Here is a 27,976-nt window from a genome sequence, read left to right on the forward strand (position 1 = left end):
ATACAGCTGCTAACCTCTCTGTCATGTTGTTACCCCCTTCCCAGTAGAAACTGCACATTTGTTGGACAAAATAAACGTAGTGATGGTGCCAGGCTTATTCCGTGCACCTCCGCAGGATATGTCGTCCTAGAGACCAGCTCTAGCCCACAGTGACCACCATAAGCAACCCCAAAACCTAGACTGGTAGCAAATGGTTTTGGCAACCACACAACATGACAGCCCTGAGCTCTCCTAGGGATGTGGTAACAGATCTAGAACCCTTTTGCTAAGTAACTCGTGCTCTCTTTCTCTCAGAGAAGTTTACCAGGAATGCACAGTGGGGCATTTTCAATATTTATTGAACCATTGTGATTTTTGTATAAAGTATACGTGCTGGAATGATCAATACACAGAAGCAGATGAAGGTGATAAGCAATACAAGGACAGTGCACAGAATGAAAAGTTCCACCATCCTGCTGGGACAATTGCATGCAGATACATATGAACAATATTTATAGGTATGTATATATAGAGTATTCCTACTACTCGTTCCCTAACCTCGATGCCTAGGGTGTGTGTGTATGTGTTCTGCCAGGAATCCCTATTAGATGATACAACCCCATTACATGAAGGGAGAGAATATAGGTCTCTGTCGTGGTCATAAGTTGGACATCCCTCGCCAAGGGATCAGCTAACAGCTGGGCTGAAGTTGCAGGGTGCAGCGACCTCACAAATGACAGCCAGTGCTCCTCTGCCTTAACCGGGAAATGCTTGTTTATTTATAACAGAAAGCATCCTTGCCTTGGACCGAGATTCCAGTTAGGCTGCCGTTGTTTATGTACTAAAGATAAGTGTGTCCCTGCATGGAGGATGAAAACGGACAATCACATTTGCACAATGTATGTATGGAGCTTGTACTTGAAGTTCAAGGTATCATGATAGTGTTCTTGCGAAGTTGATTTTGTAAGCAAGTATAGTTTCATTGAAATTAATCCACACTGTCATGGTCGCAAATGTTTGTCAAAAGTCATTGTGTGAGAGTGAAGGCAACTTAGGAGAAACCTTGTGTGTATATAAAATGGCTGTGTTTTCCTCAAGCCTAACAGGGACACATGATGCGTGTAGGCTTCCCAGTTAATCCCAATTTTATCGCATCGCTAATCAAACCTCCCAACAACATCCCAAATTTGTCCTAATGATCATTTGCCCTTTCCAGGTCTCACTTGTCCTCCACTGTTACCACCTGAGAGGTTGTTGGAGCTGAAGCTTGCATAAAATCTGTTCGTCTTTCCTCTGGCATACCCCCTTATTGATTTATTTGTAGAAAATTAAACAAACACACCAAGCACACAGTGTAAACATATCAGTGGAATTCATCATGATGTCATAAAAGATACATTGCAGCACATCCGTTATTAGCTACGTTGTAATAAAACCACCATTTCCACTGGATTTTCACATGCTTATGCGGTTGGCTCCTTGCTTTGTAAATCGGTTCCTCCATTTTAGTGCACCAGTCCATTGCTGCCCGCATTTCGGCTAAGGGCAGGGACCTAACGGAATTCCAGTGCCAAGAAATGTCTTGCTTGACTATTGTACCAGTGCCCATGCGGGTAAGCTTCCCTCTAAGGCCACCCACGTCCTCCAGAATACCCAGAATAGCATTAGGTTGGGGGGGGGGGGGGAGGGGGGGAGCAGCCAATAATTTGGCCTGAAACACCCCCACAAAATGTTGCCAGCCAATTAGGGACACTTCCAGGTGGACTATCCCCTTTCTTAAAGGCTCCTTAGACAAATCATCTCCAACTATTTTCTCCTAATGGTTAAGTTTGATACCTTCTGCTATTAAGTGTAGGGTTCATTCTAGCACTCTTCCTGCTGAAACCCCTGATCATTCTACCTTTCAAGGGCCCTGTTTCAGCACATCTCTCCTAAATACCCTAATTAAAGCTTCCTAGAAGAGGATGTCGTCCCAAATCACTTTGCTGTTGAAGCTCGCCCCCTTCATGCTTACTTGGTCACTACTTGTGTACATAACATGGTTTGCATCATCACACTTATTCCTCCTTCACCTCCAGCTGCTAAGTTCTTCCAGTGCTTTACTGGATCCGTTTACATGTATTAAGGCTTCCAACATTTCTCCTGTGCGTACTTCTTATTGTATTGTGTGACTTGTATTTAATATGCCTTAGCTAACAATCATTCCTATATGTTTGACTGAGTCCAGTTGTATTCACAAATTCAGGGGGGGGGGGGGGCGATAGATTTTTAAATAATTAATTTTTAGATGAAAGTTGGTTGTTAGTGAGTTTAGTCTTCTAAATGAAATAGGGCAGGGAACGCCTGCCTGTATTTTGGTTAGTCAGAGTTTGGTGGATGACCTAAGAACTGGCTCTGAATGTTCTATATATCTTAGATATTGAAGTTCTATGTGATGCCAACTTGGCAAGTTCTCGCTGTGCATATATGTAACCAAATTCCCCGAAGTAAGAATGGAAGAATCTAGAAATCCTGTTTAACGTTGAAGGTCTTTAAAAGGCTTTTTGATACCTGAACGCCAGCCAAGTGTGAGGGTGTTTATGTATGGGGAGGGACAAAGAGGGTATGGGTCTGGGTGTGGGACTGAATAATGGGAATCTTCTTCCACACGGAAGGGCCCAGAGCAGAGAATCTTTCACTGGACAAAAGCCGACTCTTTCCAGCATGCTAGGCTTTGCACGTTAACTTTGTGTCTGTCAACGTCGAAAATCTAAAAGGTGGTTAGCTTGATATGCTCCACGCCATACTGGAATTAGAGGTGTTAGATTTGCTTAATAAATAAATAAAATAAAATCCTTTTGGGTCACAACTGGCTAGTGTACGAAGCTGGCTCTCTATATAGTGCACTAAAACGAAAGACACTGTGTAGAGAATCCAGGCAACCCTTACTGGTTTACAGGGGCTTGCTTTAACAATTCCAGAGTGCTCTATTAGTGATAGTGTGGGCGAGCAGCTTTAGGCTTCTAAATACTAAATTAAGGGGGTGTTTTTGTGGAGTAGTAGGTAGGGCCAATCGGCACCTTACCTGGGGTGGTTATACTCACATTTAGGCCACCCTCCTGTGTGAGGGGGCATAACACTAGCCCTAATTCTAGGAGTTCCCTACTTCAAGATGGAGGGGATTGAAAAGTGTGCTTAACTTAGTCTCTTCCACCAGACAAAGGGATGGAGTTGGCAAAGGTGGACACACCTCCTAGCCTTTCTAAGTTTTCGAGCCGGTTTTCCTGCCCAAAGCGGGGGTGTAAACCAGGGACTTACCTCTGGCCGGCCCTAGGCTTGAACGTTTACACGGCCAGGTCGGTGGGCATCAACTGCAGGCCTTCTTATTTCGGAGCCTGAGTTGGATTGGTGACTCGATTCAGGTGCGCACTGGGGTGATGAGGACAAAGTTAAAAGCCCTTTGTGAATATAGCTGGACTGAAACACGGAACGGAAGGAGAGCTGCTGAAGGAATTAGTCTTACCTACGAGCATGATCTCCTTTTTTTCTGTGTTGCATGTAAGGTGGTTGGACTGCATCCACCGGTTTACATGAGGTAGACGTTGTTTGAAGTTCAACTCTGAGCCCATGGATGCTTTGTCAAGTTCCGAGATAAGCGGAGTGCCATCTGTGTATGATATGGTCTTGATGCCAGAGGAGGAAATCAGCTTGACGACAGAGGCCATATATATGTTGAACAAAGCAGGCCTAAGAGAAGAATCCTGTGGTCGCGGACATACACAACAGCTTCAGCTCTCTACCGACGAACGCCACGACCGAACCACCGCCCCCCACCACCACCCTCCGCGCCTGGACTCAGATCAGCACCGAAGACACCGTCCGCACGATGAACTCCATCCACTCCGGATCTCCGACCGACCCCTGCCCTCACCACGTCTTCAACAAGGCCGACGCTGTCATCGCACCCCACCTGCGGGACATCATCAACACCTCCTTCGACACCGCCACCTTCCCGGAGAGCTGGAAGCACGCCGAACTCAGCGCCCTACTCAAGAAGCCATCGGCCGACCCGACCGACCTCAAGAACTACCGCCCCATCTCGCTGCTCCAGTTTCCAGCAAAAGTCATCGAGAAGACCGTCAACAAGCAACTGGCCGCCTTCCTCGAAACGAACGGATCCCTCGACCCCTCGCAGACTGGCTTCCGAGCCAACCACAGCACCGAGACCGCCCTGATCGCAGCCACCGATGACATCCGAGCGCTACTCGACAACGGAGAAACAGCGGCCCTCATCCTCCTCGACCTCTCCGCGGCCTTCGACACTGTCTGCCACCGTACCCTAGTACAACGCCTCAACAACATCGGAGTCGAGGAGAAGGCACTGGAGTGGATCATCTCCTTCCTCGCCGGAAGGACACAGAGTCCGTCTCCCTCCGTTCAGATCTGAAGCCACCGAAGTCATCTGCGGCGTCCCTCAAGGCTCCTCGCTCAGTCCAACCCTCTTCAACGTCTACATGAGCCCCCTCGCAGACATTGCACGCCAGCACAACCTCAACATCATCTCCTACGCCAACGACACCCAGCTGATCCTCTCCCTCACCAACGAACCCGCCACCGCCAGAGCCAACCTTCACGAAGGGATGAAAGTGGTAGCCGAATGGATGAAGAACAGCCGCCTGAAACTGAACTCAGACGAGACGGAAGTCCTCATCCTGGGATCCACACCCGCCGCGTGGGACGACTCCTGGTGGCCCCCCGCCCTAGGCAGCGCACCCAAACCAACAGACCACGCACGCAACCTGGGCTTCATCCTGGACTCCTCCCTCTCCATGACCAGACAAGTCAACGCCGTCTCCTCGTCGTGCTTCAACATACTGCGCATGCTACGGAAGATCTTCCGGTGGATCCCCACCGAGACCAGGAAGACGGTCACCCAGGCCCTCGTCACCAGCCGTCTGGACTACGGCAACTCCCTCTACGCCGGAACCACCGCCAAACTCCAAAAGAGACTCCAGCGGATCCAGAACGCCTCAGCGCGACTCATCCTGGACATCCCCCGTCGCAGCCACATCTCCGGGCGCCTGAGAAACCTGCACTGGCTCCCGGTCAGCAAGAGAATCACCTTCCGTCTCCTCACCCACGCACACAAAGCCCTACACAACCAAGGCCCAGGATACCTCAACAGCCGCCTCAACTTCTACGCTCCCAAACGCCAACTTCGATCGACCAGCCACGCCCTCGCCGCCGTCCCCCGCATCCGAAGAGCCACCACAGGGGGACGGTCCTTCTCCTACCTCGCCGCCAAGACATGGAACTCCCTCCCCACCCACCTCTGCCTGACCCAGTACCACCTCACCTTCAGGAAGCAACTCAAGACCTGGCTGTTCGAGCAGTAGCGGACCCCCCCAGCGCCTTGAGACCCTCCGGGTGAGTAGCGCGCTATATAAATGCGATGATTGATTGATTGATTGACTGTGGTAACCCTGAGGTGTTTTTTTTCCAGGTGATAGGAAAGGTCCTAGCACCACCGTTTGTCTGCGGTTTGAAAGAAAGCATTTTAACCAGACTAAGGCGAGATGAGAACTGCCACAGTTTTTGATATGCTGTAAAAGGATATTGTGTGAAATGGTGTTGAATGCGGCTGATCTAATAAAATCAGTAACGTATTCTTACCTGCATCCAATGTCAATTTGAGAGTGTGCGCCACTTCCAGTAGGACTGACTCCTTAGAATGTTTGGGATGGAAACCTGACTGTCTAGGGTGGCGAATGTTGGTTTCTTCAAGGAATGTCATCAACTGGCTGTTTACCAGTTTTTCAGTGATTTTCTCTTATAGAGGTAGTAAGGAGATAGGGCGCAAGTTTGAGAGGGTTGCGGGATCCGAGAGAGTGGTTTAAGCGCTGCAGCTTTCCAGTCAATTGGATCTACTGCAGTGGTCAGAGAGGTATGTACATATTTAATTAATTAATGGATTCACTATAGCCACAATTTTATGGAGGGCGAAAGGAGTTAGGGGTCAAATGGAGAAACTAATTTACAAGAAAGGGTTGCTTGTCGTGATTGTTCTAGGCTAGTTCTCTGAAAGACTTGAAACAAGAGTTCTGTCTTGGGGTGGGGGGGGGGGGGGGGTCTATCTCTGGTTCCTGTAGTATCAGCAGACTCGCACTAAACTCTCGTTGAATGTTACGATATTTTTCTTCGAAAAATGAGAAAATTTGATTACCGAGGATCTGTGAGGGTGTGGGAATCTCTCTGGCCAGCGCTTTTGAATGTAAGAATGATTTAGCGATTGAAAATATGGAATTTTAGTCATGTTGGGCTTCCATAATCTGCTTTGAGTAATTTGCCTTCTTATCTATCTTGATCTGTGCATTTTAAGATTTTGGGGTTTGTTTAAACTGAACTAAATCTTCCTCCTTCCTCCTTATAAGCTCTCCAACTACGCTCATGCTGCTTACAGCGAAGATGCTGGTCTATTGAGGTCTGGGTGTAACATGGGGCTGATGGTTGGATTTTCTGTTTTTTCTTTCTGGATGTTTCCAGTGCTGGTTTGTCCTGGAAAATAATTTCCAGTCCACCACCACAGCCCTCTGTTCTATCTTGTCTAAGTATAGTATAGCCCGGAGGAAGTGTAAGAGCAATGTCGGGATTGTTCCATTCCTTGAGCCATGATTCCGTAATAAAGAAAGTGTCTAGTTTGAGGTCAAGAATCAGGTACTGTATCTCCTGAGTGTGCATTAATCAGGCCAGCCTTGAATAAATTTGTCTGTGACCTATTAGAGATGTGGGAAGGGGTATCTGGTTGGGGGGGGGAGGGGGGGTCACAAGCATGGATTTACAAGTGCCACATGCAAGAGGACCCTTTAGTTTATCGGGCAAGAGGCTGATGTCGCAGTGCTGGGAGATGCCATTTAATTTTAGAAATGCGGATGACATTGGCGCTTGTCATGTTCCGGGTGCAAACAGGCTTGCCTTTAGCGCGCCTTAGTTTGAAGGACAAAGGAGAATGTAAAGACACACATGACATGTCATAGGGTGAGACTGATGTTCATCGGAAGCATCTTGGCTGACTCCGACGCATGCTGGGTTTGATTAAAAGCCACTGGAAGTTCTACGGGCCCCTTTTGACTTGAGTGACTGAAGTGGTTCTTGTCGACCTAAACATGAAACCTCGCTGAGGGCGACTGGAGACCAGCACTGAATGAACCCTTATGCTCTTTATGAACATGGCTAGAACTTATTGACTCCTCCAGGTCTCTCGATGTAGCCGTCCCGCATGGTAGACTGGAGCTTACACCGGGGATTCTCAATGTCCGATCCACAGAGGTGTCACCAATGGACAAGTTGGATAAAATATTAGCAGCGATAGAAGCTACCTGCAATACTCTGGAAACTGTGATCGATACAGTCGTGACAGACATGGGACTGCTCTGAGAAGACCAACGAAAATTATCAAGACCACGGAGGATGCCATTGGTTAAATGCACACCGCAGCATACTTGATTCAGACGCAACAGAGAGTGAGATTCCTAGAGTATTGGGCAAATGTTTTAAAAGGGCACAGCCCCAGAAACAATACAAGAATAGTGAGACTCCTGGAGGGATTTAAAAAATCCAACATGGTCCTATAGCTTGAGAACTTGATAATTGAGGTGTGGCTCCAACAAATAATGTTCTTTCGATAGAACATATCGAGTCTCGACCCATGGTCTGACAGCTGGAGGTTTGCCTACACCGATGATGGCTGGCTACTGGACTATCGAGACAGACACTTGATACTTCAAAGAGACTCAATGGTCCCTTCAAAGTATAGAATCAAAATATACTAATTTTTCTGGATTATACCGCTGCTACGCAGTATATGTGGGCTTCGATCCTAGAAGACAAAACATCACTGAGGGAAGCCGAGATATCATACATGTTGATGTTCCTAGCTAAGTTTAATGTAATGGCAGACGAAACTGCACTATTTATTACTGAAGCGTGGGACTGACTTGAGACATATCAAGCTGGTAAAGATAACAGTACCTGGCAGAGACCCAAGCAACTGAGGCTAAGACATCCCACTCTATGGACAGAATGCCAGCTCTTAGAGGGTTGAAACATCTGTTTTACTTACTTTATTATTTCCTTTTTCTCTCTTTAATTTTAGGTATTTCTGAGTTACCAGTATCTTGCTCACCTGCTGGGCAGCCGGCGGTGAACTTGTGGGATTGCCGGACCATGGTTTGTTTTCATTTTGCACCCACCTTTTTCTTGGCTGTGGACTCTGACCAGGCCTCGCTTCCTGACACGCCCTGCGAAAGGCGGGCTATAATTACACCAGGGCAGCGCGTCGCGCCTCTGGCGTCCCAAAGGCTAGCTTGCCTGTGCCAGTCCGCGGCCAGACTGCGCCAATTTAGTAAGTCAACACCACATTATTTTAAAAAGCTTTCAGCCACTGCCTCTTGTGATGGATGTAATCGTTTTAACTTTAATCTAACACAAAAAACGTATACTTCGATAATTGCCACTCTACGTGTAACATTTCTGAAAGGAAGCCTACTTCCCCAGACCATTTTCAAGTAGTGACCTGCACCTTAATAAATTCTTGGTCAATGATAAAGCATAAATATAAGGTCTATAAATATATATAGAGTCCCACACCCCTGATACTAATTTTCTCACTGAAACTTGGGCAGACTTAGCTGCAGACCCTGATATAAACGCTGCCTTACCTGCAAATTACAATATTATTCACCTGGATACAGTAGACAAACTGGGTGGAGGACTAGCTCTTATCTATAAACATTCTCTAACTTTTACATATCGACCCAAAAAAGAAATTCCTGAATGTGAAGCTCTTTCTTTCAGCTGTAAGCTAAATGCCACACCATGTTTCATGGGCTACTGGTCTATAGACCTCCGGGTCCTAAAACCCGGTTCCAGGAAGCGCTCTGCGAGTTCTCGGAATGTAGTATTCATTTCAGTAACTATTCAGTTTTAGAGGATTTTAATTTCCACCTAAGTGAAACTGAGGACAGACACCAGTATTTGCTTGATAATCTTGAGTGCTTTGAACTGAAACAAATGGTACACACCAAGCTGGGCACACTTTAGGTGGGATTTTGACAAATCTTCAAGATCTGCAAATCAATGATATCCTCCCTCTTACTTGGTCTGATCACAAGGCAATTCAGTTTAATTTCTCTGTCAATTATCAGAAGGCCTTCCCAGACCAAATTGCTCAGCTCTTGGCAGTGCTTAATTTGAGCCAGTGGTTTTCGGTGTTTGGCACCTGCTCCTAATTGTCAACACCAGCTCTTGTGGCGCTCTGCTATAAGGTGGTGCTGTCTGCCTAATTGGGGATGAACACAACAGCTGTTTATTAATTGAATATTTATTAACAATAACTGCCACCAAGCAATTCATATAGTTTTGGGTCCCTTGAATAGTATGAATTGTCCCACTTGGAGGAGTGTGATGGTTAGTAATTGAGTTTGTATTGTCATTGGCAGCGCTGACAGGGGCATTGAATGGTTCAAGCTGCAGTGGCCTCCTGACAAGGGCCCTAGCACTTAATAGATTTTTTTTCTTTTTTTTTTACAAATTAAGCACTGGGTCTTGGGATAAAGTTAAAACAGCTGATCTCATTAAGATTCTCAAGACCTCTTTTTTCGAAACAGTAAATAGACTGGCCTCTCCTCCTGATTCCGCCTCCTTTTCTACTTTTCAATCACAAAATTTTGTGTGATAACCTAGCTCTCTTTTTTAAAAAATAAAGTCCAAACTATTTTTAATAATCTCCACAGAGCATCACAACTGATCAGAACTCTTCAATTTGACCTTGTTTTAGTCCAAACCAATCGACCCTTCAGGATTTTCCAGTCCTTTCCCCTGAACTAATGATGGAGCTCACTAAAGCAACTAAATCTGGAGCTTCCTGGGGCCCGTGCCCTACTAAGGTATTGCATGACGTTGATGATTTTATTCTTCCATCTATGACCAAGCTGCTCAACAATATTTTAAATCATGATTGTTATCCTACTGAATGGAACAAGGCTTCCATTCTACCATTGCTGTAAAAACCTAGCCTTGATCCGGTATCGGAGGTAAACTATCACCCAATAGCAGGGCTTCCTTTTTTGCAAAACATTTAGAGAGGCACCTTAATACCACTCTCACTGTCTTCTTGGAGGAAAACTCTATTCTTGATAAATCTCAGTTCGGTTTCAGGTAAGCACATAGTACTGAAACTGCACTGATTTCAGTGTCCGACGAGGTTAGGGCCATTTTGGATTGAGGTGACAAGGCTGCGTTGGTCCTTCTGGACCTATCTGCAGCCTTTGACACGGCAAGCCATTCACTTCTGAAAGGACGACTGAGTGAGATAGGCATTACAACTGCTATGCTCCTTTTTGGACAACAGGGAGCAAACAGTGAACCTAGGCGACTTTAGCTCAAAGCCTTTCACGCTGCCTTGCGGTGTTCCGCAGGGTTCATCCATGAGCCCCACTCTGTTTAATATATATGTGGCCCTGCTCATGAGCATTATAAAGTCATTCAGCTTTTTTACTATATCCTATGCCAATGACACTCAAATTGTTGTTCCTATAGATAAGGATATAGATTAGGTGGCCACACGTTTTAGGAATTGCATGCTGGCAATTTTCAGCTGGATGTCTTCCCGGTGCCTAAAACTGAACTCTGAGAAAATGGAGGTTCTTCTCTTTGGAAAGGATACTTCGTTTTGGAATAGCTCATTGTGGCCACTCCGGTGGTCAAAGCAAGTAATCTTGGAATTATTTTTGATTCCAAGCTCTCCTACAAGGATCAAACCAGCTCCCTGGGCTCCAAATGCTTTCACTCTCTAAAAGTGCTGGCGAAATGTCTTCCATTTCTGCGGTCAGACTTGCAGAAGGTTGTAGTCACCTACTTGGTGCATTTGAAGATGGACTACTGTGATGCTGTATATATGGGAGCCCAACAGAAAGTTTTGAATAGCTGCCAGAGGCTGCAAAATGCAGTAATCCAATATCAAAGAAATTCGAACCAGTGTCAAAAACCAGACATGATTTACACTGGCTGGGCATCAAAAAAAGAGTTGCGTTTAAAGTACTTTGTATATCGCAAAAATCACTCTTTCGAGCATGCTGTACCCTGCTCAGGGATCAACTTAGATGGTAGATCCAGTAGATTATGCAGCCATTCGCCTTTGGAACCAAATGCCAGACCCTCTAAGGAACATTCCCAACCATTTGGCTTTTAGAAAGCTTCTTAAAACCTTTAGCTCTGCATCTTAATCTTCTCTTGTGCCAAGTTCAGTCTTTTTATTTTAGGCAGCACCTATACGCATTTCGGCATGTGTTGCGCTTTATATATTTAAATCACATCAAATCAAGTGGGTGGTTGAGAGAACAGCGCTGGTGAAGATGATTCAGGTTCGTCCTTGGAATACCCTTTTTGGCACTACACACTGACATAGACGCACAGGGTGGTATGCACATGGGATGCTGAATGGTATAGACATAACAGGGTTTTTATATGCCACTAATTGCAATTCTTCAACAGGATCTCTGCCTGATTGGCCAGTTGGCCTCAGACTCCCAGTGTGACAGGGGGAGATGCTAACTCTGTTCCATATGTAGATCTGGATTGATCATTCTTTTCCCTGTCATCTATCTGACCCTTTGGGGTGGGCAAAGGATCTTTAAAGTAGCTGTTGGACTGGGAAATGGTGTATATATGAAAATATATACACCCACATAAGGGGGAATACTTGTAGCGTTTACCAGGGGCTAACACTCCAGGGCCCTTAATCTGTTATGGTGGCCGAACCACTCACCTGAAATCCAGGTGGTAGGGGTGATGAAGATGACTATGCCCCAGCCTGTCCAGACTATGTCCCAGCCTCACTGATTAAAAACAATGATTCTGGCAAATACTCTGAAAGGGAAGGGGTTTTGGGACGACGAACAAACACAGAAAGAAGACAAAACACTGCAACTTCACTCCTGGACCAGCCGGGTTCTTACATGTAAAGTCGCCTACATCTGTCTATGGTAAAAGGTAAATATACATCAAATTTAACCTTAAGTGCATCAGGGTTTGTAAACCACAACATAGATTATACCAAACAATATTAATCACCTTTTTATACGAAGCACCAAGTTCAAGAGTGTAGTGGTAGATTGTTCTTGAAAGTCTTGTTATAAGTTAAATGTACATAATTAGCACCCTTGGACAGACTTGAACTGAACAGAAGAAAAAAGAAGACGACATGAAATAATCTGTTTCTTCCTACTTAACGTCTTTTTCTAATATAATGTCATTTGTGACTTTCCTCACCTTAGTATTTATGTTCTGTATTGTTTCTCAAGTAACATTCTGTACTTTCTTATTTGCGCAAAAAGGTAAAGGTTCTTTTTACTACAAGTTAGTATAAATCAAAAGGCATCCTGAATAAACAAAAAGGCATCCTGAATAAACCATTGCCCAAATGAATTACATGTTCTTCCTTTGCCACTGCAAAGATTTCCACTGCGAACGCTAAATAGAATTATTGCCCTTAGAACACAACCTTGAAGAATGAGAGCTTTAAATAACTCAAGCTTGGCCTTCACGAAATGCGAGCGCAGTGTTGCACACAAAGGATGCAAATAAAACAGGAGCTCTGTTCAATGTCAAATGTTCAATGTCAAAAACACGAGAGTTCTGTTCAAAGTCAATAAAACCCCTGAACGCTAAAGCATTCAGGAGACTTAACTTCCTGATGTCTTCGATAGAGAGTTTGATCTGGCTCTTTGATCCTTGGGAATACTTCTGTGCTCGTTTTCAGAAGATCACAGGATGCGCTCCTCAGGTACAGTTTTCGAAGTCAAGCAAGAAATGCTTGACTCGTGGTTATTTATATCCGTGAAAGGGCGTTGCCTAGCCCGTGTCTAAACAGCCTTCATGACACGTTCTCTCGGCTGGTTACATAGTAACCACCAAGCATCTCTGTTGCACGTTTCTTGCCCAGCACGTGCATAATTACAGAAATAAGCAAAGGGAAAAGAATATAACGTGTGCTTTTACCTATGAAAGAAAATATTAAATAAACAAACATAGCTTTAACCTTTTGTGCTGGCTTTTTGAGGGAGACAAACATGATTAATGGTTTTAAATTGTGCAGAAGCACAAATGACACAATTAATCAATCCTGCAGTGATGGCAGCTTGCTGATTCCTGACATAATGGTTATCTGTGGATCTGTTATATTCCATATTGGTACCCAATATAGGCTCGGGTAACATCTCAACCTTTCACCTATATTCATACCTACACTACATACATAACGGGCTGCTAGGACTTACCCTTTACCTAGTTACGGTACTGCTTACAGAACGTGGGGTCTTCCCTGACCAAATAGCCTCATACATTATGCATGAGGAGCCTTCGATTCTTGGAATCTCAGCAGGGCTACCATCTCCTGCATAATTACTATGTACAAGGTTCATTCCCGATGTCGTCCTTAGACCAACAGTGGCACAGCAACGTCGCATCTTGCTGAGATAGGGAGAGGAGATCAGGACTTCAATGGCGACACATTGACGCGAGATGCTGAAGCCCCTGCATGCAGATACTCCAGCTTGCAGTGGTCTGACATCCCTTGTGGGGTGTCCAACCTGAGACCAGGACGGGGTCCCACAGTTTCTCATTCCAGGTAATGGGAGTTGACTTTATCCTAGAGGGATTCTTGGCTTAACACCTACATACATGCTAGGTACACTTAGGTACATCTATTTATCTAGTTAGGGTAGCATCGTAGGAGTACGCATTTTATTATCATGTATTTTATGTACTTACCTGTATTCATGGTTATAGCAAAATGGTAGAACTCTACCATTCTTTTACTTTCCTGGTACTTCTAATCATCTATATCTGTCACTGTCTAATGATTGTTTCAGCAGACCTGTTTTACACTAGAAGAACGACTTCAATAAATACTTATTGAAAACGTCCCTACTGTTTTGTTCTGTGTATCTCTCTGAGACTAAGTGAGCATGAGTGACTGAGCGAAAAGTAGTCCACTGTTTCCACGGTCCTGAAGGATCAGGGTTGTCATGTTCGATAGTTGCTAAGAACTATTCTGTCCTTGGTAAGAGGGGTTTCTAGTGGCACTGTGAGCTAGCTGGTACACAGGCCAACATACCTGGTGGGGGTGTCCAGAATCAGTCTGACACCAATCATACAGTATATGTTGTCCAAACGCCCAGATCCTGTAAAGTTTTTATAGGAACTACACAACAGATCTTATGTTTGGGGGTAATGAATTCCAGATCAGAGCCACCAAGAGGAACTTTATCCCCAACAAAATCCTTGCCAACTCCACCAACTTCAAGGAACTTTTCAGTGTCATTCAAGAATTCACCAACCCACGCAGCGAAGCCACACCTCTTCCACCTCAAGATCAAAAACCTCTATGACAACTTCATCCACCAGGTGCCACAGACGGCCTCCCAGAAGCACCAGCCAGCCCACCATCTCCAACTGGACACGATCAAGGCCGAAGACACCGCCTCGACCATGATACGCATCCACTCGGGTGCCCCCACCGACCCCTCCCCCCTCACATCTACCACAGAGCTGTGGCCGCTATCGCACCCGAACTACAATGCACCATCAACACCACCTTCAAAACAGGCACCTTCCCAGATGAATGGAAGCACGCAGAAGTCAGACCCCTGCTTAAGAAGCCCACAGCTGACCCTCACATCTACCACAGAGCTGTGGCCGCCATCGCACCCGAACTACAATGCACCATCAACACCACCTTCAAAACAGGCACCTTCCCAGATGAATGGAAGCACGCAGAAGTCAGACCCCTGCTTAAGAAGCCCACAGCTGACCTCAAGAACTATCGGCCCATCTCGCTCCTCCCCTTCGCAGCCAATGTTGCAGAAATAGTCAACAGGAAACTAACACGATTCATTGAAGACAACGCCGTCCTCTAACCGTCCCAATCCAGATTCCGAAGCAACCACAGCACCGAGACAGCCTTTTTTACCGCCACAGACGACATCCGCACCCTCCTGGACCAAGGCCACTCCGCGGCCCTCATCATACTCGACCTATCAGCGGCCTTTGGCACCGTCTCCCACGGCACACTAGTCGCCAGACTACACGACACAGGCATACAAGGAACAGCCCTGGGCTGGATCCGATCATTCCACACCGGAAGAAGCCAAAGGATCAGACTCCCACCCTTCCTCTCCGACCCCACGAAAATCACTTGCGGAGTCCCACAGGGTTCATCCCAGAGACCCACCCTCTTCAACATCTACATGGCCCCCCCTCGCAGCCATCATCCAACAACACGACCTCAAAATCGTATCCTACGCCGACGACACTCAGCTCATCCTCTCCCTCACCAAAGACCCCACCACTGCCACACTCAACTTCCAGAAAGGGATGCAAGATGTCGCAGTATGGATGACCAACAGCTGCCTGAAGCTCAACGCCGAGAAGACAGAAGTCCTCGTCCTCTGTACCACCCCTTCTGCATGGGACAGCACCTGGTGGCCGACCTCCCTCGGAAGCCCACCTACCCCCTCAGACAACGCCAAGAACCTCGGCATCCGACTTGACTCCTCTCTCACCATGAACCGACAGGTCGATGTCGTCCCCTCCAGCTGCTTCAACACCCTCCGCAGGACCTTCAAGTGGATCCCCCCTGAGTCAAGGAAGACAGTCACCCACGCATTCATCACCAGCAGACTGGACTATGGAAACGCAATCTATGCCGGCATCAACAAGTCCCTACTCCGCAAACTCTAGACAATACAGGACACCGCCGCCAGACTCGTCCTCGGCATCCCCCGACATGAACACATCAGCCAACACCTACAAAGTATCCACTGGCTCCCTGTGGAGAAAAGACTCACTTTTAAAATCCTCACTCATGCCTACAAATGCCTATACAACAACAGACCTAAATACCTCAACGACAGAATCAACTTTCACATACCCAAAAGAAACCTCCGATCTTCCAACCTCGCACTGGCCGAAACCCCACGCATCCACAGACCCAGAGCAGGCGGAAGATTCTTCTCTCACGTTTTAGCCAAGACCTGGAACGAGCTGCCGGCAGACATCAGACGTACCCCCTCCCTGAACACCTTGAGGAAGACCCTCAAGACCTTGCTCTTCGGCTAAACAGATCTGTGGGACCCCCCCCCCCCTAGCGCCTCGAGACCCTTACGGGTGAGTAGCGCGCTTACAATTCCCTGATTGATAGATAGTTTGTCTGCTTGAAAAGTGAAAGGTGTTCCACCCCTGGTTGTTTTCTTGTATGCTGGCATTTTGAGGTGGGGCGCCAATCTGGAGAGGGGTTTCTTTGGTGTAAGTATTTTGTGATTTTTTTCCTGATGAAAAGTGGTCCTGTTCTTTGTACTGCTTTGTTGGTGAAACAAATCAGTTTGACAGTGGATCTTCTAGCAATTTGGAACCAATGTAGGGCCCTTAAGGCAAGGGTGAAGTGGACTTGTGGCTTTAAATATAGGATTAGTCTAGCCACAAAGTTTTGAATTCTTTGTTGTCTTTTCATAGTTGATAGAGGTGATCTATGGTAGAGGCCATTGGTGTAATCAAGGTTAGACAGTACAAGATAGACCTTTTGTGGAAATCCTAAGTGGGGAAGATGCGTTGCAGAGTTCTCATAGCAGTGAAGCTTGATCTTGCTAACTGTGTTGGAAAGCTACCAGATGGTGGTGTGACCACGATAACTGAAGTATTCCTTTGGAAAGTGACAAGTTCTGGGTTGGCAAAAATGACATTTAGGATGTGTCCATTGATGTGTGTGGGTTTGGGGACGATCTGATGTAGGTTCAGTGTCTCTTGGTTAGTGGTGATAGGTCTAGGATGGGGCATATTAGGCTTATCACAGTCATATGTTTAGGTCTCCAAGGATGCATTGGTTGGACTTTAGTGTCCGAAGGTTTAAAAATTTGTCTGGGAATGATCCATTGCTAGATGGTGGTCTGTAAAAGAGGAGGATGTTTCAGAATAATGTTGGTATAGGGTTAGATTAGGTGATCAGGGCCTCACAACCTTGCATGGAAATTTCACTTGCATTGGTGAGATTTATTGTTTCCTTGATTAGAACAGCTAGTCCACATCCTCTTTTGCCTTATCAATTGTGTGAGAGTTTAATAGCCTGGAAGAAAAGCGTTGTGCAATACTGGAGCCATCTCATCCCCCAACCTTGATATAGTTATAAAGAGAAAGTCAGGTTGTGTGTCTGAATAGGTTGGAGATGTGGTACTTGTTTTTAGAGAGGGATTGTGCATTTATTAGTAGGAAGTTTAGAGATTGTGTGAATTTGTTTTTTGGCAGAGAGAGTAGTACTCTTTGGCCTTGTAGTAGGTGGACAATGTTAACTGTATTAGAAAAGCAATAGTGTTTGTCTTTATCGTTATCCTCGTCCAACAGGCTTAAATGGCATTTTGTTGGGTCTGTGTGTGCAGGTGTTGAGGATAGTGGTTGTGGCGGGATGTGTAGTTATTTTTGTGCTCTAGTCTTGTGTAATAGACATGGGGATGCAAGGTTGTGAACAGGGGTGTGGTGTTTGTCATTTAGGTATGTAGGGGGTGGAACGTTTATATGTAAGGGATGGTGCTGGAGCATGTAGGTCATGTTTTATGGCTTTAAATTGTGCAATGGATGATAGGCGATTGGATGAGTATTCTTGTGTATTGAAGTAGTTTGTTTGGTGCACAGTTACTTTAGGATATGTTATTTGTGTGGGCTTGAGGGAGGGAGTGGGCGGTTATATTTTGTGAAGGAATGTAAGAAATTGTGTGCGTATGCGTGTTGTGTGGTTTTTGTGAAGTAGGGAAATGCTCCTGAGCTCAGAGTCTCCTTGGATACAGACAGGCCCAAAACACACACTGTACTTCCTGTTCAACCCTGCAGATAAGGCTCAAATATAAAGCCACTAGATGATGCCTTCCACACACTTAAGGCCTTGTTTTTCTTGCCAAAAACAAGTGTTGCATTCACTTTACAAGGGTGGAATAAAAAAAGTTTAAAGTTGAAATTGCACAGCAACAGTCTGTGCTCTTGCCACCTGTCCATTGGCCTTGATTACTGGTCCCTGTTCCGTGCCCAAACCACATAGAGGCCTAGCCGATTGGGTCTTTTACAGATTCCTCTCAATGTTAAATTTGGATTATAAAATATTAAGTAAAGTATGGGCACTGCAACTACATGCATATATGATGTCATTGATTTGTAGGAATCTGAATATGTTTTGCAGCATGAATTCTGGATTCACATAATCTGCATTTTTCTAGTGGTTGGGTCCATAATAGTGTGTGTTTTTGTTCGTTTCTTGGGGCATCGTCGACCACCATTTGGTGTTGGGTCCATTCCTTGTGTGATGTCAGACGGACATTTCTGTGCATGGTAGCCATATTCAGGTTCTTTTTTCCGCCGTTGGGACTAGAAACAAAGGAAGACACTGAAGATTTGGATGAAATCCCCAAATTCAAAGATTTCAATTGAAAAATACCATCGATCATAGACTACGTAGACACCGGAGAAAAAGAAAGACCCATACCTTTCTGTTGGGGAACCACGACTGAGCAACGACACACATGGATTAACAGAGAGCGAGGTAGAAGCCATGGAAAATACCCCTTTCAAAATCTGCTCAGAGTGACACCACAAATTTGCACAGCGCGATCCACATGAGGTTTGTAACCACTGCCTGCCGAGGGATTACAAGGATAAACACTGCGAGGCCTGCGTGGTGTTCATGTCGAAGACACTCAAGGTATACCCAAAGCAGAGGGAGAACCATTACGCAGCCATGCTCCAAAGCCAGAAACAACCTTCGCTGAGGGACTTAGGCCTCTCAAGCAACAAGGACCACCAGGGAGTACCCTCAGAATCAACACATGGGAGTCAGACATCAAGATACTCGAAGGGGATGCCAAGAAGAGTCATACCGAGAAGAAGGCAACAAAGGATACCAAGAAGAAGACGGACAAGGTAATAAATTCTCAACCCTCGGAAACCAAGGGACACGAAAAGAAGGCGCAAAAGGCAGCCTAGGCATCAAAGAAAATGACGATCGAGGGTCAGCCGCGACCAAAAGAACCCCACCGATCCCACCCTAGGGATACCGACGAGGGAAGGTCGTCGAAATCGACAAAGGCAATCGCCGAACGAGAGGCCACAAAGGGAAAGACCACACCCTCTGAACCTGAAACCACCACACCCAAGCAGAGGATCTCCCCGGCCTCAGGCGCTGAAAGGGCCCTCGAGGTGGAGAAAAAGAAGAGCCGCCTGGTAGCGGAAATGGTGGCACTGCTTCAACGGAAGGAGGAGTTTGATGAGGTGCTTGAGGAATTTCTAATTCACGCAAAGCCCACTGGCGATGCAGAAGAAAAGGAATATATCCTCAAAGCTCCGGCAACCCCCGAACCGCACATAGAGAATGTCGAAGTGGAGCTCGACGCCCCAGAAGAGGAGGAAACCTCGGGGACTTTCGAGGTAGAATGGAACACATCAACACATCTAGTGGTTGGGTCCGAAAAGTCTTTCTTTTTTGTTTGTTTTTTGTTTTTTTGTTTTTTCTGTTGCTTGGAGTGTCCTTGACCACCATTTGGTGCTAGGTCTATTTCTTGTGCGACGTCGGACGACTCCCAGGAAGTTCCTGTGCATGGTAGCCATCTTCGGATTCTTTTTTTCCCTTTTTTTTCTATCTTAAATCCTGTTGTCTCTAGATGTTAGTTAGCGTCTCCTACTGGTAAGTACCCATTTCGTTCATGCCTACGAGATGCACGGAATTGCATCAGAACACTATTGTGAATACTGTCAAAACAGGACATATGTCCCGGTGCCATGGTGTTGCCAATTTATTTAGAAAAAACATTTGACTCTCACTGCTTGGTATTTCTGTTTAAGTCCTTGAACATAAGGGTATGAAAGAAAACTGTATGCGGCCAGCGTCTAGAAGAGTGGGGCAACTTCTTCATTCTCAATATTCAGGGGGACGAGACAGGGTTGACCTCTATCTCCAATGCTTTTACACTTGGTTGTTGAACCCTTTGCTGCTACACTGAGAGAGAGAGAGAGGTACAAAGATAAAGACATTCCCCGGCAAGATGGACCTCATGTGTTAACACCATATGCCAATGACCTGCTGATATTTTTGAGGGACAGAAAGAAGGGTCTTGAACCCATAATGAAATGTCTTGAAAAATGTTGGCATACTGTCTGACCTCCGGGTCAACAGACTGAAAAAAATGTGCCTTTCATATAGACATGAATTGAGACCTGGGCTGCTATCCTCGTTATTTTATTGGAACCTCAAATATTCTGGTACTTTGGCATTGGACTATATTATAACCCAGGGAGCTTGATGAAGGGTAATTTGGGTGCTGCTACATGAAACTTGAGTGGCAGCATAGATGTTTGAAAAACTTTACAGCTGTTAATGATCGAGGTAGGATTGCCTTAGTTAAAATGGTGGTTCCAAGTGGGATGATCAGTGATCATCATATACTTCAAAATTAAACAGTAGTAAAATAAATCATCTCCGATTGAGAGTGCTGGAGTCTTTCATTAGATGTGAAGTTTCAAAGTATTTTCTGTGATGACACAGGGAATAATGTCAAAACAGTGAATAAGTGTCTTTAATACGGAAGAAAATGGAAACCTCTTGAGAGTGTCAGTGGTCTTAGCAATTCTTAGGTCCTAGGGTTTTAAACGGCTGACCTGTTCACATTGCCATGGTCTTCGACGGCGTTTCAACCCTGTATCGTTTGAGGGCCAGATTAGAGAAAGGTATGGTAGATGCAAGAGCAATTCACTAGCAAGCAAAAATTGGGCCGTTAAGGAAAGAACTATTATGAAACTGGCTGAGTAAATATCTGTGGGTAGATACTCACTTACGAGGTATCCATGGCCAAACAAACTATGTACTTTGAGAACATAAATATTGTGAAGATATGAAAACATGTAGGTATGTTATATATATTGATCAAGGAACGTAGTTTTGGAATTAAGGATAGTTAATCTGTACTTGCTTTGTTAATGCTTACCTTGACTATATAGTTAGTCCCATAAAGGGAAAGAGTCCTTATTCTCTGTTTGAATATCTCCTTATCATTCTGTCCCGAGGACTCCAGTTACTCCCAGTTGCCTTGTCGAGAAGATCAACAGAATCAAGCTAGCCTTGCGTCATTATATAATGCTCCCGTGGTTGGGGAGCCAAACTCCACGCTGTGATCGCAGGGGAGGACTATATCTTTCCAGCATACCTCTTCATCGTCTTTGCTGGATGTGATATTACTTATGCAGACCACTCTAAATGGGATTCTGGAAACGCTGGTGTCAATAAGGACAAATCAAATGGACCAATCAAACTCTTTGAATGATATTCAATATGAATTGCAATGCTTTAAAAATAATTTGGGTGGTTCCACGAATGCTCAATTGTTTGCTGCAGTAACAGCTACAGAGCCTTGGGGGACACATAGTGCCATTCCAGGGAAACCCAAATGTCATTAAATGTGGAAGGATCTGTCTATATTTCTAATACTTCCCTGGTAGTCTGTTCCACCTCTTCTGATCTAGATCAAATAGCAGCCAGCAGTAAGGTGGTTGAGTCTCAGCCTCAGAATAAATTGACCAAAGAACCTTCTTCTGCTTATGAATCCTCCATCAGGTATCAGTTAGCAAGCTCAGAACTATTGCTTGATATAACTCGTCGAGGAAAAAAAAGCAAAGAAACTTCGACCCTTGAATCGCTCTAAAATTCTTCAGTTATTCCATCAAATTCCTTCCCTTTCAGGGATAACCTCGTTGGACCTAACGTCTGAGGGTTTCAACCGGGCGAACAAGGTAGAGAAGTTTCTAGAGTTTCTTTCATCTCCCTCTGTATTGCGGATCTAGTACTTAAGGCTGAAGAAGATTTAACAAAAGTAGGTCTATATGCCCTATAAAAAAGAGCCCTCAACTATTAGCACCCCAGCTGGGCTCCTTTCCACCTGCCATTCTAAATATGCATAGCGGGTTATCTGCTACTCAATGGGAACCATATATCCCATTTCTAAGGCCCGAAGCTACACAGCAAAGTAGCCACCTACCCACCGATCTGAGAGTGGTTATAATATATGACAGACCATTCTCCCAGTCCAGGCAAACAGCATGGGCTCAAGGTAATAGGTTCTTCCCCCTGCGGCACCTGCTGGAGGATGGTGACTGGAATACTAAGCCCAGCGTATCCTAGAATGAGGGGTCCTTTCAAAACCTGAGAATCCTAAGTTGGAATATCAATGGGTTTGAACGTTTGGGGAACAGCAATGAACTGAAAAAGTTTGAAACCCTTCCATCTGGTATTCCTTCAGGAGTCTTGGCTAAAACAGGACCAGTCAGTAAAAGGCTTTATGGCTTTGAATAGTAAAGGCCAGTCTCTGGGTAAGGGGAGAGCATCCGCTGGTGTACTAACATTAAGAGATCAATAAAGGTCATAAATGTTTCAAGTGGTCTGCAGTTATCAGTGGTTGAAATGGACTTGGGTAAAAATGTTCTTAGTTACTTCTTACTTATAAATGTCTATATCCACAAAGATCATCGGCAAATGAAATGCTATTTGGAATTATTTGAGTCTCCTTTCCAGCATTTGGTGGCAAAATATCCGGAAGCAGTTATAATAATGGCTGGGGATGTTGATTCTAGTCTCTTCCCTGTACAGCTAGACCAACACTTTGAAGAAGCATTGGTTTCTATAGTATTCCCTCAGTGCAGTATCCCCCTGGTACCATCAAAAAAGAGGCTTAAGGGTTGAGTCAAAGTCTGGCGAGCCATGGTCTGATTTATCTAAATAGACTAGTCAAAAATGACTCCCCAGCAGCAGCAACCTTCCGGCAGGGCCAGTCTTTGAGCCCTATTGATGATATATTCAAGTCCCTTTGGCATTTTGACCTTTTTAAGATTTTTTAGGTAATATAATATGAGGGTAGTGACCACTGGGCAACAATAGCAGTTCTTGACCTGTGTGGGCCAGTATCCCCTGAGAGGGTTCTGCCTTTCGAGATGTCCTATCCGTGCAGGCTCACAACACTCTTAGATTCTATGCATCTTCAACAGCTAGCCTCCCTTCAGCTAGAGGAGATGATTGATATTCACCCTATCTATGTTGATGATGAGGTTGTGTGGTACAATAATATTCTGCAACGCGTTTTGGGCTGCATTTCAGTAAATATAAGTGAAAAGGGCGTGCAGGCAAATTCCCGCCCGAAGTAACTTTGGGGCTGGTTCGACTCGGATTGGCAAAAGTTGAAACGATTGGTGAGACAGAGAGCAAAGAGTTTTAGGCGTCCTAATGTCCCCCAGCCACCTAAGAGTTGGTTAAACTTAAACGCCAATATAAATCCCTCGTGCAGACAAAAAAGGCAGCCTTTTACCATAGTAAGTGGGATGAGGTGCTAGAAATCATATTATTAAAAGATCAGCTAAAATTCTGGAAAAAGGTCAATGAGTCTAATTGCCAAAATAGGGGCACCCATGTTTGTATGATTCCGTAAGCCCAGTGGGCCACTTATTTGACAGACTTGTATAGGGGACCTTCTAGTTCAGATGGACCTCAGAAAATTTACTGGCAAACTTTTCCAGTTATACGGTTCTCAGTAAAGGCTTTTATCGAGAGAGTAAAACTCATCCGAGCCGCTGGCCCTGATAACATCTCGGCCGTAATAATTAAAACAAATAGTGTCTGGTGGGCTACAATTTCCTCCTCCTTGTTTAGTTGGATCGCTATGTCTGGCCTTTATCCTTTTTCCTGGAAGGGGTTCATAGGGAAAACAATTTTTAAAAAAGGGGGTGGTACAGACCCCATGCACTGTAGGCTTATAAGCCTCATGGATATTTCATTAAATATATTTTCCAAGATTATCCTAGCTAAACTCGAAGATTGGGTCACTGAAACTAAGAAAATCCCACTAGAACAAGGGGGTTTCGTGAGGGTCATTCCACCATAGACTACTGTTTTGCTCTGTGGGCCATTATTCGAAAGGCTCTGGAGGAAAATCAAAGGCTGTGCTGTTGCTTTGAAGATTTCCGGACAGTCTTTGATTCTGTGGATAGGGATATTCTGTGGGGAAAACTTGCCAACTGAAACCTACCACCAAATGTTCTTGGGGCACTCCAATCCTTGCATTCTGGTAATTGGGCTCAGGTGCAGTTAGATAGGTCGGGTTGGTTATTACAAAGAAATTCTATTGGCAATGGCCTGTGCCAGGGGTGCATTCTAGCACCCTTGCTTTTAAGTTTATTTTTGGTCGCCCTCCCAACCTTTATTTCCCGATCTAAGTCCTTTTCGCTAAAAATTGGGAACCAACATATTGCTAGTCTGCTTTATGCAGACGACTTGGTATTGTTGGATTTTACCCCAATTGGTTTGAAGAGGAAACTTAATGCCCTGGCAACTTATAGAAAGCAGAACCAGCTCTGTATCAATCTGGAAAAGACCAAGATTATGATCTTTGGGGAAAAAAGTACAGAGTTTCTAGGTACGCAGGTGGTGGAGCGAGCTGATCAATATAAATATCTGGGCTTAATTTTTAGGAGAAATCTGAATTGAGATGCCACTAAGCAGAAGGCCCTATTGCAGGCCAGCTGTCTCAAGATTCAATGGTAGGTTTGTGGGGCTATCTCCTATCCCATTATTATAGGCTTATGAAGGGAATATATCTCCGCTAGGCCTGTATGGGGGAGAGTTATTTTTCCCTTGATCCAACCTTTGAATGGGATAGATTGGAAGGGGTAGTGCTTAAAATACTTCTATTACTCCCCCAAGGTACCATGGTTCAGGCCATAAGGAGAGAGTGTAATCTGGTCTCTTGGATCATGGCAGCCTCTAACCGGGCTCTAAGATACTTTAACACATTGTTGGAGGATGATGAGGTGGTTAAAGTCTCCAAACTGTCTTGGGAAGAGTTCCAAATCAGTGAAAGGATGTGGGCAAAGGCCGTAAGAACCAAAATAATTGCACTTAGGAACCTCCATTTAAATAGAGGTACAGTTACATCTTGGCTCCCCTTCCCAGGCAAACGAGTACTGAGAGAATCTGTTGCTGTGGCATCTGAATTGATCGACCTACTGTATCTAAAGAAGAGATCTTCCATTAGCCTCTCGATGGCTACATTGGGACAGGATAGTGTTTTCTCTTATTTATCACGGTTACCAGACCCAGGATTGAAAAATGAAATATTAAGGTCTACCGTGGGATGCAATCCAATCTACTCATCCTGCCCACACAGGATTAGGGTGCAGAATAATAGCGGTCTCTGCCTCTGCCCCATGAAACCTAAATGTACCCGTATGCATATTCTTATGGACTACGTCTTTTATTTTGCAAATCGAATCAAGATTTTAACATCTATGTTTTTTAAATGTGATGCTCTCCATAGGAATAAAGCTGTGGAGCTATTGTCCGAAATGCGTTATCTCGATGTGGCAGTTGGAATTGCTTGGTTTTTTCGATCTGTTAAACAGAATTTTAATTATGAAATGTAGTTGGTAGGGAGGGGTAGGGTAGCCAGGAGGGGGGTCCTTTTAACCCCTTGAGTGCCCATGACGAGATGGTCTCGTCATGGGTCGCGGTTGCGCTGTGCCCATGTCGAGACTATCTCGTCATGAACCCCGCCCGCTAATTCAATGCCCGGCACAGGGCGGGGAAAGGGCGGGGCACACAAGGGGTTAAATGTTTTAATTGTTAAGTGTGCTTTTTTTTTTAGAATGTTTTATGGACAAATGTCTAAATAAAATTGTTTATGAACCTGGATTCAATATTTATGTAGGACAATATCCTGCTCTCAATATCGTGGTAGAATCCCCTTCTTGCATAACATTTCGTTCTATGCTATTGATTCGACACTTCCAAAGCTGTGCTCAGTTTTTGTTCTATTCTACTGTTTATAGAAGAATGCCTTAATGAAAAATTATAAGTTGTATACCGGTGATCAAATATTTTTTTTCTCAATTCATAAACATCCCATCCATCTCTTGGACCAGTATCCTTGTTTTGAATCTCGGTCTTGTTGAATCCTTTATTAATATTATTTTCCTAAACAAACAGCCAGACTAATTTTCTGCTGTGCTTGATACAATAGGGCAGATTGCAGAGTTCATAAAGGGAAAGAGTCCATATTTCCTCTCTTGCACCTTAGTTTGATTTATTTTTGCCTTTCAAGACATTTTGTTGTTTTTAGTCAAACATACTTTATTGGGGCTAATTGGGCCAACGTTCATTTGACAACAAAGGCAGAAAATGTTGCCTCTTATTGGCATTTGATCTTAAGTTGATTGCAGTATGAAAAGATGTACAGAAGCATTTTACCATTTATAAATAAGAGGAATATCCATGTCTTAGAAGCAGAATGTAACTTTTCCTTCATGCTCTTTTTCCTCGCCCTCTGCATGTGCTTTCATTCCTCCAATGCTTGGTGTCCCCTGTTATTTCACCCTAACTTCATGTATCACAAATTTTCGTTTTGCTTTATTCCACAGTGGTCCCTTTTTCATAAGATCTTTCTCTTCTTATTGCTCTCTCTCTATTCTTCTGTTTGTCTGCACTGGTCTTTATCCCCTATATCCATTTCTCTATGGTTCTGTCTCAAGCTGTCCCTCCAGTCATCATAACCACTCATCCTTTTTTCCTGCTTCTTTTGCCACTTTATTCATCAGGCTCCATCTTTTCTCTTCTTCTGCTATTTGTTATTATATCTGAAGTGTTGTGTTCATATCTCCACTGTCTTTCAGCTGCTTTAAAGAAGAAGGAGCTGCAATGTTCAGATGAATTTAAGGAATTGCTGGGCATGCCAAGTCCAGGAGCACTACATTTAAAACAACACTTGAACAAGTCGGCTGCGCAGGGTAATGCAATTTTCAATGTGCTTTTTCCTTTAGAAAAACTTCTCTTTCAAAGATTGATATGTTTTCATTTTTAATCTTGAAACTGCAGCTAGTCAAGGGCCAGGTTTCCAGTCAATATCTGCTTCAGCTCTTCTTAAGCAACAGAGGCAGCAAATGCTTGAATCACGGAAAAAACGAGCAGAGGAAACCCAGAAGAGGTATCAAGAAATAGACACTTTTTAAAACTATGATTTAAACTTTAAACAATACTTTTGTTACTTTATCTTTTTTCCCCATTTGTTTTGCTAACTGTTAGGTTGCTTGAAGTCCCAGACCGAGTAGACTGCCCAAGTATGTCATCTGTGGGAGAGCTCGCCCTGCGCTCTCCTAGGCCGGGCAATGAGTTTCCAAAAGAGCATCAAGTAGCAACCATTCAGACACCCAAACTAGGGCGAGGCTTCTCTGAGGGAGACGACATTCTCTTTTTCAACAGCTCTCCTCCACCGGCACCTAAGCTGAGTGTTTCGGCAGAAGCTAAAAAGGTAAGAGTTGTCATTCCCGCTAGCTAAGCAGTGATTTTTTTTGGTGTCACTCCTATTTTTGTCTTTACAGAATTTATGATTAAAGTCACTCTCTCAATGTTAAACTGATAAATAGCTCAAACAAAAAGACTGCCCCCCTCAGCTATTTTACTTTTCTTTCTTGAATATATTATTATTTCTTATTATTGTTAGAGCGTGTCACTCTTTCATCCTGTGTAGGAAGCTGGCTCTGTTTATTAAAGATTTTGTTATTGCGAACATATACAGGAGAAGGTACATCATCGTATACAACACCATACAAAGCTAGTAGAGAAAAAGAGTGAAGTCTAAATCACAAAATAGCTGTAAACTGACATCATTACATTTGTCAATTTTGCGTATCTGAGATTAGTATATAGCATTTCCCATTAATCATATAACCTCCACTCCCCAGTCAGAATGTTGCGACATCACATTATGGTGCAATAAGAATAAACTGTATTTGAACAAAACTTGTCAATTACAGATATGCAGCACTTATGGCTTCACTCCGCCATTTCACATTAATCTGTACAGAAAGCCAAACACATTTTAGAGAAAAATAACACCCT

The 27,976-nt window shown here is 44.5% G+C and overlaps 1 protein-coding gene across 3 annotated transcripts in view; it reads left to right on the forward strand.

The window, feature by feature from the left end:
• MCM10 (minichromosome maintenance 10 replication initiation factor) overlaps nucleotides 1-27,976 on the forward strand; it is a 168,308-nt gene that overhangs the window by 92,525 nt on the left and 47,807 nt on the right. For all 3 annotated transcript variants that reach the window (XR_014981293.1, XM_085652876.1, XM_085652877.1), the window contains exons 12-14: nucleotides 26,752-26,865; nucleotides 26,954-27,062; nucleotides 27,161-27,386. Coding sequence is in view for 2 of the 3 variants with exons in the window: in XM_085652876.1 (XP_085509002.1) it covers nucleotides 26,752-26,865; nucleotides 26,954-27,062; nucleotides 27,161-27,386 (449 nt within the window). In the remaining variant the exon portion in view is untranslated. The remainder of the gene's footprint in view (nucleotides 1-26,751; nucleotides 26,866-26,953; nucleotides 27,063-27,160; nucleotides 27,387-27,976) is intronic.

This window comes from Triturus cristatus, chromosome 4_1, assembly GCF_964204655.1.
Source record: "Triturus cristatus chromosome 4_1, aTriCri1.1, whole genome shotgun sequence".
In the NCBI taxonomy this organism is placed as follows: Eukaryota; Metazoa; Chordata; class Amphibia; order Caudata; family Salamandridae; genus Triturus; species Triturus cristatus.